General features: G+C 44.4%; 1 protein-coding gene across 1 annotated transcript in view; it reads right to left on the bottom strand.

Annotated features, from left to right (window-relative positions):
• Positions 1-18,570, bottom strand: part of Adcy1 (adenylate cyclase 1) — a 104,104-nt gene that overhangs the window by 48,590 nt on the left and 36,944 nt on the right. Inside the window, exon 4 of the mRNA XM_051200576.1 lies at positions 12,928-13,039. Coding sequence (XP_051056533.1) covers positions 12,928-13,039 — 112 coding nt within the window. The remainder of the gene's footprint in view (positions 1-12,927; positions 13,040-18,570) is intronic.

Here is an 18,570-nt window from a genome sequence, read left to right as displayed (position 1 = left end):
ATTGAATCCTGCAAGGTGGTCTCTAACCCCACCCACCCACCCACTCACACACCCACACCCACCCACCCCCCACACACACACCATGGCACCCTCCCCACACATGTGCAAAATAAACATTTTTAGAGTAATTCAGTTAAAAGGGGTAGTAGAACGCAGGTGGCATGAAGAGAAAATACTTGGGATTAAAGGCTTAAGTAGGGATATGGAGATTCAGGAAAGGATAGGGTAGTGGGCAGATTAACAAAAGTAAGGATCTGAGAAGAAACCATACGAAATTGAATAGTTTCTAAGTTAATTTCTACAAATATGCTATATATTTTTAAATTGTTTGAACAGAAGTGGACAACATGCTTCCAGAAGACATGGGTTCTTAAATGAAAATCTTAGTGCCATGCACTGGATACCTCTCTTTGAGTTATTGGTCCTAGAGGCCCCAGAGGCACCCCAAATAACACATGCCATGAGAAATGCTCTTGGTTGCTCACAGTAACTGATGGCAAGACCCTATCACTGAAGACACCACTGACTTTGGATGCAGGACATAGAAATCAACCTCACTCAGGAAACAGTCCCAGCTGGCTAGCTTACACAGTGCCAGAGCTGTGCAGACTGCTGGGGGAAAAGAATCAACGATCTTACCCAGTGCTGCATGCACATGCTGCAATATTGACCTGCTGGCAAGACGTGTCCACTAGTGCAATAGTGGCACAATGGTTATGCAGCTTCCCAATCACTTTCTGACTAGATATGGAGCCCCCTTTACAGAAGGGAATTCATGCCTGGTGCTCTACACATGGTCAAAAGCCCTAGCAGGGAACTTACTGATGATATTTTCTCAAATGGTCATACTATTTCAAACTGTACTATATTCTAAATATTTATGTTTATATCATAGATTTTGGCTTCTCTCAACTTTGGCCAAAAAAAAAAAAAAAAAAAAAAAAAAAAAATGCTTCCTTTTGCAGTGGGTAGTGGTAACACAGAAGACTCATAAATGGCTAATGGGCTGAGTACAAATAACATTGTTCAGCTATGAGTAGGTCATTGCTATCAATCTCCACCATCCAAGGCTCGGGAATTTCACAGAAGAGGGGGCAGAGAGAATGTAAGATGGGGAGGAAATCTGTGAAATGCTAACTTGTGTATAGTGGGCATGTCACACCAGATCAACTAACAGCAGCTATATTTATTTGTATAAGATCAAACTGATCGAAATCCCAGCATGATGGGTCAGGGGCCCCAGAGGATGTACCCCTACTGGAAGAGATGCCAGCAGTTAATGGGTATTGAGGGAGAAAGAGACACTATCCTTTGGGGACATGGCTGCTGATAGGTTACCCATACTGCAGCTGAAGGACTCAGACCCATGCACATATGGGTAGCACTAATTAAATTTAGAGGTATTAACAACAATGAAAAAGAGGACATGAAATTGGGATGGAGATGGTTTGGGGACCAAGGGGAGTCGGAGGGAAGTAGTGGTAGATGGATATGATCAATGTCCATTATGTAAATAAAACTTTCAAAAAATAAAAAAATTATTTAAAAAAAAAAATCACACTTCTCAAATAGCTCCATTTCAGGTCCACTTAACATCTGGAAATAACCAAAGCCATATCATAAGTGGGTTATAGCTGTTGACATTTGCCCACACTGAGAAGCTCTAGACAAATGTCTTTGAAGATAATAGTTGCAAAATAAACTAAATAGTTGCAATGTTAACTAAACTCAAGTGAGAATCTTGCCTCTGATGACTGCTTCTGGAAATCTCTGATACATATTTTCAGCAGACAGCCAGAAGATTTGGTCCATGTTTGCTTCATACTAAGACATCTAGGAAGATTATGGTCTTGCCTCCTGCAGGACACTTAGATAGACTTCACAGACCATAAGACACTCTCATATCTCCATGGCATCCACTTTGAAAAACACATTCAGATATAATTTTATGCTTGAATTTACCAACCAACTGTTCCCTGCAGCTTTCTCAAAGACTAAATTATCAAATGCCTGGCTAAGCAGGGGATCAACATTGCACCTGGATAGTGAGGGGTTCCTAGGCTTCTCCATGGAAAGATGGCACCAGAGCTGAACAGACAGCTATCTCCCACTGCTGTCCAAAGCTGCCCAGGCCCTGTGCTGCAGAGACCTGGAGAAGTATCTCCAGCCATGGCAATCTGAGAAGGAAGTGCCATTAGCCATGCAAGTGGTTCCATGGCTGCCCCTTCTGAGTCTGGGTCTCCCTCAGCATGTGATGTGTCAAAAGACATGGGACATCTCTGACATGACTGGTAAGAATCTGATCCCAGACAATACAAGTATTGTATGGAGAAGACAAACTAAATAAGTAAGTAAATAAATAAACAAATAAATAAATAAATAGAGCACACTATGCAGAACAAAGGGACATCACGGGGATGCTGAATGTGATCATTGTCACATGGTGCCATCAAGACATGTATGTATGGTAAGACTGTCTCAGGTACTAAGGCCCAAGTCCTTGAGCACTGAGTAACAGATATGCATACATCCACATATGCACGAGAGCCTTGTGTTCTCTGGGGAAACTGGCCAGAATAGTCATTTTAGAGCAGCTGATGCCACCTGGAACCTGATCAGCATGTACAGGTCAGAGCATGATCCTAGTTCATCCAGCATCACTCTGGAGCATACCCCGCCCCACCCCTGCTCTCCCCTGTCCTTTCCCACCTGGCTCCCACCATGTACAACTGTCTCTCTTATCTTGGAGGCTGTGAGTAACAAACTTCCTTTAGTGGCACTACTTTTCACTCAGCCACTCTATAAATTAAAATCAAGGGGACAATCAAGATGGTGTCCACCGCATTTGTATGCTGATTTGAACAAACCAGCTGTGAAATAGCCAAATGCACAAGGTATTGGGAACAGAGTGGCTGTCACCAGTTTGGCTGGGTTGGATAATGGAATGCTGTTGGTACTGGTTGAACAGTCTCACATGGCAAAGTTGTACCCTGTCTACGAAGTCAGGTAATGTCTAGAGAGCAAACAAGATGGCCACAATTAGTCACTGCTGGCCCTACACTGTGGGTGCATGGAACTCATAAATTGTTTCCTCTAGCCTGATGTACATGTCAATGTTTCCACAAGGTTTCAAATGTCAAGAGCCCAAGGTCAGAGTTGATGCCATGCCCGTTCATACAGCATCCTGTAATCTAGAAAACACTACGCACTCCACAATTGGGATTCGGCAGCCATTTTCTGAAGGAACGCATTGTTAGAAACTTTGCCTCCCCACTTCCAACCGATGGATTGAGGGGTGGGTACCTCTCTGCCTGTGCATGGCATTCATACCTTTCCCACTGACTCCTCTGCGTCTCACTTTATTCTTGGCACCCATTTCCCAGTCAGTCCCCAAACTCAAATCACAGTTCAGTGAATCCTCCCAGGTGCCCACTCTCCTATCTAACACCTGCACTCTCCTTCCAGGTGGCATTTGGATGCTTTATCTGTACACGATCGTACCCCACAGCCACCTTATGCAGCAAAGTGCCAGCCTTGCACAATTGCTTACACAAGACTAAGAGTTTCGTCCCTGAGCTGTAAGGACCAGCCCTTGGTCCTCTTCGCTTTGTCTCTCTACCCCAGCCCTGTCTGTGCTGGACAATACATGGACCACGCCATGACACATGGACACATGGAGAACACAAATGCAGTGAATGCTGCTAGCCATCTCTTTCAGTCCAGCCTTCCATGGTATACTCAGCCTTTGAATGGCTCACAGAACTGGCATGTTGGAGCCAGAAGGAATGTGAAGCTCCTTCTGGTACCCTCCTCTCATAATCAGGGAAACTGAGGCATAACAAGTGATGTGACCAAATGCCTGAGGCTGCATGGTGAGTCCTGCATATGAGTTGAAGTCTCTGAAAGGTTGCATGGGGTCAAAGGCCAGGAAGAGCACAGGACAACAAAGAGCAGTGAGCAGACTCATGGTGCCCTGACCTCTAACAGAGCTGATTATGCTTAGTCTAGCCTGCATGAGTCCTTCAGGAAATAGCCAGAGTTGGCACAAAAATGGAGAACAATAACTTCAACATCACAGACCATAGTAACATCAACTCTTAGCAACTGAAAGTTAAATAAAATGGCCACATTATATTCCAGAGCCATGAACCTTTGGCACTACCCTGAAAGAATATTCCAGTGCCTTATTTTGCCATAAAGCAAAGTAAACTAATGCAAGAGACCCTAACTCTAACTCTGGTATCAATCAACATGCTCACCTCTGTAAAAAAAAAACTTCCAGAAGAAAGACTGGAAGGGATGGGATATTCATTTTAACACAGACTCAGAGGTCTCAGTCCAGGGTCTACCAGCTCTGTTGTTTGTGGACCAGTGTCGCAGAGCATCATGGTAGAGAGGGTAGTGAGGTGTGATAAAGGCCACTTGTCATGCCCGGAAGCAGGAAAAGAGACAGAAAGGGACCCAAGACATAACCCAGTTTGTAAGGGCAGGCTCACAGTGACCTGCTTCTCCCAGATAACTTTCCAGAAAACTCCCAATACAGCACTGCCAGCTGGGGGCCAAGCCCTCAATGCATGAGCCTTTAGAACATCAGTTCTCAACCTGTGGGTCATGTACCCTTTGGGGACTGAACAATTCTTTCACAGAGATCACCCAAGGCCATCAGAAAACACAGACATTTACAATACGATTCATACCAGTAGCAAAATTACAGTTATGAAGTAGCAACAAAAATAATTGCATAGTTGGGGGCCCCCACGACATGAGGAACTGTATTAAAGGGTCACAGCATTAGAAAGGTTGAAGACCACTGCTTTACAGCAACAGTTCATATCAGAGTCATAAGAGCAGTCATTAAAGTATTGTCTAAATATTTCTCTGGAATCACTGTGGATGAGAAAGTCTCCAAATATGACTGTGCTTGGGGACAGCTTTGACTTCAACAAGCCATCATCATACCCAGCAGGTACCAAGCTCTGCTCCACTGTGGGAGGTGGAGTAAGGGGAGGTGTGTAAATCTTACTATGCTGTGCATCGAACTGTTGAGTCAGTCGGTATCTGTCAATGCAGCCACTTCCTTAACTCTGAATCCATCTTCTAACCATTGCCAGGCAGCTGACAGCCTAGCACACCGTGGTAGGCTCCTCCTGGGGGTGAAAAGGTTTCAGGAAGGGTTCTGACTGCTCAAAATGAGCAGCAGGTGGCCCGGGTGGTAAGAGACCATGCTTAGATTGGTTCTCTCTGCAGATGGTATACTGTGATCTCACCATGCCACAGCCTAGCCTACAGGATCCAGCCAAAGGCCTTGTGTGCCAATCCAACCAGCTCATGTTCCCATTAAAGAAACTAACATCCAGAGAAGAGTCGTAGTCTTTTCATAGTTGATATGGAGTAACAGTGGACACATGTTTTCCATCATGTCAAAGAGATGTGGCCAGGTCCTTAAAGATAGAAAGGACCAGTGCACATCTAACAGTATTCAATAACTAGGGGAAAGGTAGAAAAACAATTGCTCTCTTCTGGGAGCATCAACTGTGACTAAGGAGGCAAATAAACCATCAGCTAGCGTTGAGATGAAGGCAAACATGCCCCATGTTTGCTTAACTTCCAGCAGAGACCTACAGAAATAGAAGGCATTTGGGCTGCAGATGTGGGCGATTTTTCCGAGCCTGCACTTCACAGAGGCCACCCTGCATCGCAGTGTCAGGGACTCAGATCCAAGACAGACGCCTGTGAGGAAGCCCACAGGCTGCTCCAAAAGGGCTCACAGAGATCAGAGCGACCGTCCACTGAAGATCACAAGGCACTTACAGGGAATGGAAGGGGAGGCACGATTTGAACAGCAGGGGGGCCATTTCAACTTAAGCCTTCTAGCAGCTTCTTCAACGGGGAAATGATCAAAATTGAGCTTGTTAGCTAAAAACTACGACCAAGAAAGGAACTGCGCTGGGTGGGAAAAACATGTCACAGGCTTCAGAGGAAAGCAAATACTGTTAGAAACCAAGTGGCAACAGAAAAGGCACCCCACCTGTTTTAGAAAAACCACCAGTGACTGCTGGGTCCCCTTCCGAGAACCTCAGCAGGTGGAATTTGAGGAAGAGCATTTGAAAAACGGTGACCAGACTATTTCATCGGTTCTGAATTCGGTGTAACTGTATAAGAGGTTCAGTAAACAGCAATACAGGAAACAGGGCCACTGGCACTGAGACATCGGAGCCAAACCTCTTAGAAAGGTGACAAAGAGAAAACCCTAAAAATAGATACAAGTCGGGGACCTACTTTGTACAAAGGAACAAAAATTAAGCTCCAGCGTCTCATCAGAAATGTCCGAGAAGACAGCACTGTGCCCTTAGAGTGTGGGCAGAGCCAGGGAAAGTGATGAAGCACTGACCCGGCAGCCTAGGATTCTACACCCTGGAGAAATACATCACCCAAAAGAAGAGCTCTTCAGAAACACAGGAACTGAGGGCACTCATGCCCAGCAGCCAGGCACTGACATGCGAAAGGAGAGGAAAATAGGCAGGAAAATACAACACACAAGTCCTGACCGCATGAGAACACAGCCACAAAAATGATAACTATGTGAATACATAACAAGACTTGGTATTAGTTCAGCCTCTTTAAAAGAGAATTCAGGGCATGGACAAAATATTAACAATGTAAAATGAAGTGTATTCTATACAACAAAAATATATATCCAATAGGGGCACACCATAGCTGTGCCATCCTCAGCCTCACAGTCTGTAAATCAGAAGTCATATGACCGTGGGATGTTACCAAGTAAAAATCCTGATTAAACCCCAAAGCAATGGTGGAAAGGGTAGCTAAAACAAACACGGTGAAATGGAGTCATCAAACATATTCAATAAGGCTGTAAGAAGATGGCGTGGGGAGGGGGACAAAGCACAATGGGAAAACGGAAGTGAGCAGCAAAGGCCAGCTGGCTCAGACCAGCAAGAGTGCAGCCTGAGCATTCAGTGCAAGTATGGATTATTACTCAGATAAAAAGAGAAAAAGAAAAAAAACAAGCTCAATCCAATCTTCATTAAAAAGGCAGAAGAGAGTCAGAATGACTTGCTAGCAGGCGAATGAGGCTACAAGCCAAGAACTATTTCCAGGGTCAAGAGGCTCATTTCTTAATAACAGAGTTCACTTCATCAAGAGGGACTAACAATCCTATTGTGAATTAAGGGGTGAAGTGACACCTACAGAATTCGAAAGGGGAAAGGTTGTTGGAAATCATTGTGGACATTTTATACACTGCTCCAATGATGGAGAGAACACAAGGCCAAGACAGTCATCCAGACACAGAAGACAAGGCAGGGTCCATCTAATCAGCCCCAGGCCTAGTGTATTTCTAGAGTGCACTGTTGACAGGAAAATTCTACAGGAGCTGAGCACACCTTATGTCCAAGTGTACACAAGTCCCTTGACAAATAAACCATATCCTGGGCCAATTTCTTTTTAATCCAAGTCATAAAACAAGTGTTCTCTGACCTAAGGTGTATCTGAGGGGAGCTCAAAACCATAAAGACTGGGCTGGGGGGTGGGGTGGTCAGTGTTCAATGCCTTGGGTTCAATACTAAGATACTAAGAAAAACTGGAAAAAAATAGACTCTAAAAAGAGTCAAAAGGGAAATTTAAAAGTATTTTTGAACTGAATAAAATAAATACACAACAGGCCAGTAGTGGTAACACACACCTTTAATCCCAGTACTCAGGAGCCAGAGGCTGGAGGATCTATATGAGTTCAAGCTAGGACTACATAGAGAGACCCTGTCTCAATAAACAAAGAAACAAACAAAATGCCAGAATATTTGGGATGATGCTTAAACAGGGGCAATTTATAGCATGAAAAGCTTACTATTATATTAAATTATTATTATATTAAAGCCCACCTAAATTCCCAAATAATGATCTCAATTGCATCTTAAAAGAGATAAATTCAATCCAAATTCAACTCAATTGCATCAAAAAGAGATAAATTCAACCCAAAATAAGAAGAAACACAATAGTTAAGTCTAGAAGAAAATCAATGAAATTAAGAGATCAATAAAATTAAAAGCGGGCCTTTTAAGAAGATCAACAAAAGTGATCAACCAGAATGATTAGGTGGATGGAGGGCTACGGGAAAGATGGGAAAGAGACAGAAGAGGGAGAGGGGAAGGAAAGGGGGATGGAGGTAGAGAGAGAGAAAGGATATACAAATTACCCAAATCAGGAATACAAGCGATGGGGGCTGCAGAGGTACCCACTGGGGAAGGGTGTGGGAGTATGATAACAACCTTACTCAGTAATTGTTAAAACCTGGAGTAAGTTGACAAATTCCCTAAAAGAAACACAAATCACTGAAGTTATTTGAGAAATGTAACTTAACTTCCCTTTCTGAATTCAAAGATTTCCCATCCAACCACATATTCAGAAGAAAGAGGCACCGATTTTACACAAGCTTCAAGACAGATGAACAAGAGGCGGCATTTACAAACTAAGCCTTGAGATCACACTCCATAGCATGGGGAGATGGAATAAAAAATGCCACAGATTAAGATCTTAACACAGCTGGGACAAATTGTAGAGAAAATGTCGGCAAATCAAAGCCGAAAACACATAAGGCAGAGAATGCAACAGGTACACTGCAGTCCCAGGACCACACGGGTGTTTTTAACATGCTAACGTCAAGCATGCAATCCCCCATGTAGTGATGAACACAGGAACCAGGACCATGCCTATAAATGCATAATGGGGGGAAAAACCCAACCAAACACAACTGGCATTTCAGATTTAAAAACAAAAAGTCAGAGACAACTAGACATAAAGGGAAACTTGTTCAGTTCGACAAAAAGCCCCACAGAAACCCCACTGCTAATATGATCTTAATGATGAAAGAATGTGGAACGCCTCCCCAGAAAGAGAACGAGACAAGAATGCCGCGCTTGCACTTCCCTCTGACATTATACCAAAGGCTTTAGCCAGGATAAGAGGATGGAGCCAAGCTGCATCCGTGTACCAACAGGATCAGTTATGTGCAACATCCAGTGGAAATTTCAAAACTGTACTAGGAAGTACAGTTTATTCCATTTTCAGAACAATAAATCAATAGGGAACCCTAATCTGTATTTGATGTTAGTGATTAAAATTTAAAAGTCAACATGAATTATGCTATCAAAAGTAGCATCTACGTAGGGACATATCTGAAGAAATATATGAAACACAGAAAAAAAGGAAAAAGACACGAAACATTTGCTCATTGGAAAGTCACATATTTCTGAAGGAAAACTTAACAAGGTATATCAATGGAGAGATGAACTACAGTCACAAATCAGAGGGTGCCAATTCTTACCAGATTCACAGCACAGTTTTAACAAGCAATATCAGTGGTAAAACTAGAGAGAATTCTAAAAATTTATATTAAAAAGTACAGGGCCAAAAGTAGGCGAAGTCACCTTGAAAAACGTCATCACAGTTTATTGGATCACAATACTCGATCACAGACTGCCATGAAGCTACAGGACTAAGGTATAGTTTGGGTGTCAAGGCAGACACGAAGGAAATGGAAGAGAATAGCAAGTCTAGGAAGATTTCCACACAGCTATTTATGGAAAAGTGAGTTCCCTAAAACTTTGATAAGGTAATTTAGTGGAGGAAAGACTAGTCTTCTCAGCAAGTGTCGAGATCCTACAGGCAAAAGTAAAGGCTTTGAGCTATACTTCATATATAAACATTAACCCAAAATGTACTGTAAACACTATCAGGGAGTCTTTAGGACCTTGCTGTGGGAGTTTTATTAGATTTATTTAGGCCTACTGGACAGTGTAGGCTCTGTTAGGCAGCTGGCAAACAAAACAAGGGATCAAGATTAGTTGCCCTTCTCTGTCACACAAAGACTGTATACGCACTATACTGGACTTGATGGTGAATCTGCTTGGGCTTCCGAGGGTGGTTGTTTTCAAGTTTGGACACAGACCTCACAAAATAAAGAATAACTACATCCATATACTTTGTTGTCTGTAACACAGTCCAAGCCTTACGAAGCAAGGGTTTAAGGAGCACTTGTTCATTTGGGGGGTGTGATGAAATCACAGCTGTGAGGAACAGCAAGAGTGAACCTCTGCAGAGTTGGAACCTGATCTAATCATCCTGGTACCGAGATAGCAGTTAATTGACAGTTCTCTAAAACAGACCCAGCTAGCAAATGGACATTTTCTGCAGTAAACGTTATCTGGTTATGAATTAAGAACTTGATGGGATTAAATAAAAATGAGCTAATATCTTGGGAGAGAATACCCTAATTTGTTTCACACTGAACTTCCAGATATTTGCGCTGTTCTAACAGATGGCCTCGTTTGTGCATGATTCCCTGGCAGGGGTAGTAATTATTATTATTATCTTCATTGCATGTCAACCCTGGGCTAGGCACCAGGCTAGATATTTTAGACTTTATATTATAGGACTTCTGTTATTTAGCTTCTTTCTACACTAACCCCTTGAAATAGTCATTGCCAGTCTCATTTCTTCAGCAAAAGACCAAAGCCCAGAGAGAGGAGTTCAGTGTGTGATGAGCAATATACACACATACATACATACATGCATACGTATATGTGTGTGTGTATTATATATATGATAAAATATCAGTGATCTCACCATATCTAGGCAATGAAAAGATGAATCTCCATAGGTATGATTTAGTTAAAGATTTGAAATAGGAAAACCCTCCAGGATGGTAGTGGGGTAAGGTGGGGGGCAGAGTGCAGGGAAGGGGGGAGGAGAGAGAGAAGGAAAGAAGCCACTTGAGATAGAAGGAGACTGGGGTGATCTGGCGGGAACCAGCAGAGGTGTTCAAGGCAAAAGACATTATCTCTGGAGTGCCTGGAGGGAGTACAGCTCTGCCAAGCAGTACTGATTCAGGCCGCAGTCTCCAAACCTGCAAAAGCAAATCCCTGTGGCCTCAACCTTCCAGAGCTACATGGGACTTAAGCCACCAACACAAGTGCAGGCACAAGGCAAAAACAGTTCAGACACAACACAACATGGCAATCCATAAAGGAAACAAGCTGGTAGACAACTTAAATTTTTTTTTTCCTCTTAAAGCAATACTACTAGAAGAAACAAACTTCACAAGGAAAAGAATTGCAAGCCATGTATCGGAAGAAGGGCTTGCTTGTAGATTATTAGGAATTCTTAGGTGGGGCACGTGGCACACACCTGTGATCTCAGCGCTCAGACAGACAACTTGGTGCAATCCTAACTAAACAATTACAAATAAAAATAAACATTCTCAAAACTCCACAGTAAAAAAAAAAAAAAAATCAACCCCATTTAAAAAGAAGGGTGGTTAAAAACAAAAATAAAATAAAACAAAAATCCTGAATGGATACTTCTCCAAAGATAACACACGGACGGCCAACAAGCAATTAAAAGATGCTCCCAGTTTGTTACTAGGGAGACCACACACCCATTTAAAAGCCTAGCCACAGCAGCAAAGATGCAGAGAAACTAGTTCCCACATGCTGTTGTTGGGGACATGAGATGGCAATAGGCAATCTGGAAAGCACTGGATTCATTTCTTAAAACGTTAAATGCAAATTCAGTATATTTTGTGGTCAGCCCACCACCTACGTATTTATACAAGAAAACAGAAATCACTCATGGGCACAAAGTTTTATACACAAATGCTCTTGGCTGCTTTATTTGGAATAACCTAGCCCAGAAATAACCCAGATGCCCATTGGGCTGTGAAGAGACAACAAGCTTTGATTCAGCCAGACAATGGGATGCTTCCAGGCAATAAGAAGGAATAAAAGTATTTTCTCTGAAGGGCCCTCCAAGCCGCTAGAATAGTGGGACACGAAAAGCCAAAGACAGAAGAGAGAGGAAGGCTTGTTCTTGAGAAGGCATGCCCCCAAGAGAAAGCTGCTGCAGGAATGTGCGGGGTGTAGGCAGCACCCAGAAACAAACACAGCCTGACAGCTGGCAACCTATATGGTGACATCATCGAGGTCCAGCAATTAGGAGCCAGAGCCACACTTTGGTCTCTGTTTGCTGAGATAGTGAAGCATTGCAGGCAAGGAAGACACGCATTGCTTAAACCTTTCCTTTGCTCATAAAGTCTTCCACAATGACAAACTTTTCTCAACAAATACGGTCTCCCTTGGATGAGGATGGAGGAGACTCTCATATCTTCTTGTCCAGATAGGGCTTGACAGAACTACTCCACGAGCATACAGGAAAGGCAGCGAGTCCAGGAATTGTGTAGGGTGACTGTGGCTAGCATGAGACCAGGAGGGCTACAGGAAACCAGAGTCTTGGGGCATGGAAGGTGAGTCTCAACTGGGTGGGAGGGAGATCCAGGGGGTCAAAGTGAGGGAAATAGAGGTCCCACCCCTCTAGGCCCAGGGTTCTGCACATGAGCAAGGTCCTACCCCAGGCCCAGAGTCCTCCACATGAACATGTGTTCCAGCAAATAGCTCTCTCAGATGCTGGCCACAAAATCCAGTTTGTAAAATAAAGATGACCAGGTATTTGGGACTCTGGTGAGAAGTGCTAGATCAGGCCCTGGAAGCCACCCCTCATCTCCCCAGCAAAGTAACAACAAAGAATTCCCTCATGGGAGGTGGCTTGACAGGAATGACATGAGCAGGGGCTTCGGCAGGGGCTAGAGGACGGGTAGAAGGCATTTTCAAGCCCAGAGCAGGACCAGCCCCAGAAGAGACACAGTCAAGGCTGCTTCAGGTAGGGACAGGGCTGTGGTTTTCCTAGGTGCACAGTGCCAGGCCAGCCTGCAAGGTGTGAGGTGCAGGTGCCGGGGCTTTGGGCCTGATGCAGAATCCTTGACCAGTGAGGCTCCTATCCTGCAGACACAGAGGCCGGCTTGACAGAGCATCACTCCAGAAGCTGACTTAACAGAAGGAAAGCGAACACTGTACTTACCGTGGCTAACTCGTCAAACTTGCCAAAGAGTTCATTGAGCAGTTTCACCAGCTCCTGAGCCGTGCACTGGGATGCCAGACCTGTGAAACCCACGATGTCTGCAAACAGGATGCTGTAAGAAGAAGGGGATCCAGTCACTTCCCGGTCACTCAAGAAATCGTGACCCAGGAGTTGCGCAGCCTTTCCCACCTATACCCTCGCGTACTCCTCAAAGCTGACTGGGGCACTTCCTCTTTCTCGCAGGCAAGAAGACCTGGGCTTAGAACACCTACAAGGCACACCCTTGGGCACAGAGGGATTGGCTAGCTGCTGGGCCACTTGAGCTTGTCATCCCACATGCTGCCCCCTCACCCCACATAAGGAGCTCCTGCTAGCTTCCCAGAAGACCCTCTCCCTTCCCAGGGAGCTCACATGGGCATCTACACTGGGGCCAGGCGCAGAGGTAGAGTGGCCAGCTTTCAAGAAAGGAATGCCCCCCACCAACCATCTCTTTCCCCTTCTGCTACCTGGATGCATGTGTCCATCAGAATGCCAGAGCCAAAACCCTAAACCACTACATAGAGTAGTGGCTTTAACCTGAGTCTCAACCCCTTTTGGGGGGGGGGTCAAGTGACCGATTCATAGGAGTCACTTAAGACCATCAGAAAACACAGATATTCACCTTATGATTCATAACAGAAGAAAAATTACAGTTATGAAGTAACAAAGAAAATAACTATGGTTGGGGGTCACCACACACAAGGAGCTGTATGAAAAGGTCTCAGCATTAGAAAAGTTGAGAACACTGGTGTAGAAGGTCCACAGTGCCACATGACATGCTCCAAGTACTAGGTCAGCCTCTAAAACATGATGTCTGCTCAGTCTTCTACAGAAGACTCTAAAAGGTTATCTCCTACTGTTCTCTTTCAAAACTAAAACATACTCTGCAAATATCTGAGAGGTGAAAAATCATTTAGTGTTTATCTTCAAACATTTTGTTAGCTTTAAGGTCTGTCTTAAAATATACTGCTCAGGGCTGGGAAGACGGCTCAGAGGGTAAGAGCCCTGGTCGCTCATCCGGGGAGGTCCTGAATTCAATTCCCAGCACCCACATGGAGGTTTACAACCATCTGTAATGAGATCTGCTGCCCTCTTCTGGCCTGCAGACAGACATGTGGGCAGAACACTGTGTATATAATAATAAATAAATATTTAAAAAATATGCTGCTCAAACATTCCTAGCTTTCCCGTTAATTTCAGAATTTCCAGAAGCTAGATGCTCCACCCACCCACCCCCAGCACCCCTGTGTGGGAGCTACAAATGTCAGAGAAAAAGAAATGAGCCTTCTTGTGGACAACAGAGGGTGTCCCCAAAGATAAGCCAGGCTGGGTAGCACAGAGGGAAACAGGGGTTAACGCTGGACTCTGGCACCACCCCACAAGCTACAGTGGACACTATCAGTCCGTCTTTGTGCCCATTTCTCATCTGTGACGTGGAAATGGGAACTCCCAGGTTAACAATCATGCACAATCATTTTTACTTTATTTTCGTTTTTAAATTCTTTCATACAGTATATTTTAATCACATTCTTTCCCTTCTCCAAGCTCCTCCCCCAACCCATCTACCTAACATGCATGTCCCTTCTCTCTCTTAACAAAACAAAAACCCAGCCAGGCATTGGTGGCACACGCCTTTAATCCCAGCACTCGGGAGGCAGAGGCAAGCAGGCAGGCAGGCAGACAGATCTCTGTGAGTTCAAAGCCAGCCTGGTCTACAGAGCGAGTTCCAGAACAGGCTCCAAAGCAATACAGAGAAACCCTATCTCAAAAAAATAAAACTAAATAATAATAAAAAAAAAAAACCCAAAACTAAAGCCAAATCAAAAGTTTTTAAAATGCTGGCCAACTACTTGCAATCATGAGGCTGGACGCTCCACTGAAGAAACCTGATTTTCCCTCCCCCAGCATCTTTTAGACTTTGTGTCCATTCCCCCTCCCCCTGCTGGGATTTTTGTCTGGCTTGAACCCGTGCAGGTCTTGCTGTGGTGTCACAGTCTCTGAGTTCAAAGGAGCATCACTCCTGTTGTGCCTGGAAAATGGTTAGCACTTGAAGTGCTAATTTATTTACCTGCAGGTTGCTCACTGAGGACTAGCAATGCTGGACAGGTGCTTGGGATGGACATCAACAGGAGATTCCAGCAAACACCTCTGCCCTCAGGATTTTTCTGGCCGGGGAGGGGACATTTAAAGTATGCCAAAGCATTTCATTTAATGTGGTGAAAACAGACAAGGAGATGGGTGAGGAGCCTGTACAGCCAGCTGTGACTGGACTAGCTTTACCTGACAAGAAGGCAGGGAGTTAAGAAGACACAGAAGGGCCTGGCCTCCAGTGACGGTGTGTGTGTGTGTGTGTGTGTGTGTGTGTGTGTGTGTGTGACAGAAGGACCTGGCCTCCAGTGGCAGTGTGTGTGTGTGTATGTGTGTGTGTGTGTGTGTGTGTGTGTGAGACAGAAGGACCTGGCCTCCAGTGGCAGTGTGTGTGTGTGTGTGTGTGTGTGTGTGAGACAGAAGGACCTGGCCTCCAGTGGCGGTGTGTGTGTGTGTGTGTGTGTGTGTGTGTGTGTGTGTGTGTGTGTGAGACAGAAGGACCTGGCCTCCAGTGGCGGTGTGTGTGTGTGTGTGTGTGTGTGTGTGTGTGTGTGTGTGTGTGTATGGTGCTCCCTTGTCCTACAGGACGCAGAATGCTTACCTTCTTACTTCAGCCTTTGCTGTAACTTCCTGCTGACTTCGGCTCTCATCCTATCCACAAACCCAGCATTGCCTCACTCAAGATCACTTCTAGATGGCCCTTCCTCTCCTGCTGCTTTCAGATTCTGCCCACTTCTCTGGCTGTCATCACTTTGACTAGGACATGCCTTGGTGGGGGGTCTCCGAGTTTACCCACTTTGAAGCACATGGAGCTTCTGGGATATACAATTTAATATGGTGGGTTTTTGTTGTTTTAAGGAATATTTTTGGCCATTGTTTCTTCCTGTCTTCTCCTCTTGACTAGGGCATCTCATCATGTGTGGATAAACTTAGCGTACCTCACAGAGTTATAAATTCTTTCCATTTCTCTATTCCCCACCCTTCTGCAGCCTGGAGACAGTCATGGCTCTGCCATTAAGCTCACAGTCTAATCTGTCTGCTCAAGTCAGCCACTGAAGCCCCCCAGAAATGCTTCACTTCACTTGTATGTCTTAAATTTAGAAGTTCTGTTTGATTTGGCTATTTTTAAAAAGTCTACTCTGCTGGTATTCTCTGTTTGGTGAGAAAACATCGCCATGGTTTCCTTTAATTACACAGACACAGTTTGTTCTTTGAACACATTTAAAATCGCTGACTTAAAATGTTTGCCTAAGAATCCCAATGTCTAGGCTTCCTTAGGGACAGTTTCTGCTGACTGCTTGCTTTGCCCATGTATGATCCATACATACTTTTTGCAGCATATTTCTGTCGAGAGCACAAGACTAGCAACTCTAGAAATCAGAGTCACCCCCATCCCCATCTGAGGGCTCTGGTTACTGCTGTCTGGTTTTGTCGCTGTATGGCGATTTGTGAACTAATCCTGCACAAGCCTCATCTTCTGAAATTTCCGCAGCAGTGCCTAGACCTTTGCCAAGCACCCCATGTTCTTCGGTGCCTGCTTTTCCCTTTCATTCTTTCCAGTCCCCTTGCTGCCAGCCTCCATTGTCACCACTGCCGATCACCCTGGAGTGTTCAGCAAAGGTGCTGAGCGCCTGTGGCTGTGGCTGAGGCTCATGTGGGGTTGAGTCAGGGTTGCGGGAGAAGACCAATGAGAGGTCTTCCCGGGAATCCCCAGGCTGTCAAACCCTGCGGATTGTGACATCAGAGCTTTGAAGGGGGGCACATTCTCAGCTTCCGGGGGCTGAGGAGGAAGAGCAGGGGCAGGTGCAGAAGCCACAGAGCCCTGATACCTAGCTGTTCCTCTTGAGCACACACCCCTGGGTGATTGTAGGAGTTGGTGAATCACCAAGCTGGATCTAATTCCAGTTATTCCTGCTCTTGCTGCTATGAATCACTGCTGAAAACAATGTCATAGAACTTAGCCCATTTTCCTTTCTAGGATTTTGTACATGTCAGGTTATAATCAATTTTAATTGACTTTGTATATGGTATCAGGTGGAGGGGCCCAATTTCATTGTTCCATGTGTGGATTTTCACTTTTTCTAGCACTATCTATTGAAGATAACCCTTACCTTATTCCACTTTTGTCACTCGTGAGGACGCATTGGGTACATGTATGTAGGTTCAATTCTGGGGTCCTTATTCTATACCATCCTGTCTAAGTTTCTCCTTTCATGCCATACTGTTTCAATCATGACAGCTTTGCAGTATAGTGTGTAGACAAAAAGCATAGTGAGGTTAGATCAGAAAAATACAGTATGATTTACTACTCTCAAATTCATTAGGACTTTTCCATCACCTTCCATGGTCTGTGCTAGGTAGGTAAAGAGCCTTGGGCACTTGAGAATATAGTACTGTTGAGAGGTACTGTCTGTCTTGTCTACGAGCATCACATCTACAGTGTTATCACAGTCCTCTGTCTGCCCACCATCAAAAAAAGTGGATTACTACTGATTTCATGGGCATTTCACCTTTCAGTTCTAGGGATGCTCGCTGTGCATATGTCCATGTTTTTGCACTGGCTGTGTGTTTGTTCATGACTGTTATTGTAAACTGGCTCTCCAACCATGACAAAATGCCATCTCTTCTGACCATTCTGACATGAGTGTACTTAGGCTCATGATGGCAAGGCTGCCCTTGCTGTCCCCTGGCTCTCATTCACACGGATGCTGTTCTCGATCTCTACACCTCTGTGTGTCCTCAAATCTAAAGCAGGCTTCCTTTACACAAGATACAGTCTGCTGCTTGGTGCTTGGTTCGGCTGTGTGGTTTGGTTTGCATCTGTTGGACTGATGTTCCCATACAGTCATTCTGTCTTTTGATTGATGGGGATTTTACCCCATTTACATGTAGAGTATTGATGACAAAGGCTCAACTGCCTTTGTGTTACGTGTTTCCTCTTTGTATTCTCTTCTGTGTTCTGCTGCTTTTTGTTGGTTTTATGGATTGAAATGCTATGATTTTTTTCTCTTTTTTCTTTTGGTTAACTTCTTGAATTACTTATCATATTGTTGTTCAGTCACATAGAAAAAAATGCACATTTTTAACAGCTCTTCCATAATTTACTCACCACAATTTGCATGTACTTATATATTAAATTATTTTACCATTAGTTATTTAAAAATTTTTGACTTTTAACTCTTTTACATTTGTTGTGTGCATGTTTCTATAGGCCTGCATGTGTGTATGTGGTGTGTGTGTGTGTGTGTGTGTGTGTGTGTGTGGTGAGTATGTAGTGTGTGTGTGGTGAGATGTGTTTGTATGTGTGGTGGTGTGTGTGTGTGTGTGTGTGTGTGTGTGTGGTGAGTATGTAGTGTGTGTGTGGTGAGATGTGTTTGTATGTGTGGTGGTGTGTGTGTGTGTGGTGTGGTGTGTATGTAGTGTGTGTGTGGTGAGATGTTTATGTAGTATGTGTGGTGTGTGTGTGGTGTGATGTGTATATGCATGTGTGTGCGTGTGTGTGTAGTGTGTATGTAT

The sequence above is a fragment of the Phodopus roborovskii genome, unplaced genomic scaffold (assembly GCF_943737965.1).
Source record: "Phodopus roborovskii unplaced genomic scaffold, PHOROB, whole genome shotgun sequence".
NCBI lineage: Eukaryota > Metazoa > Chordata > Mammalia > Rodentia > Cricetidae > Phodopus > Phodopus roborovskii.
This window is presented reverse-complemented; position numbering and strand designations above follow the sequence as displayed.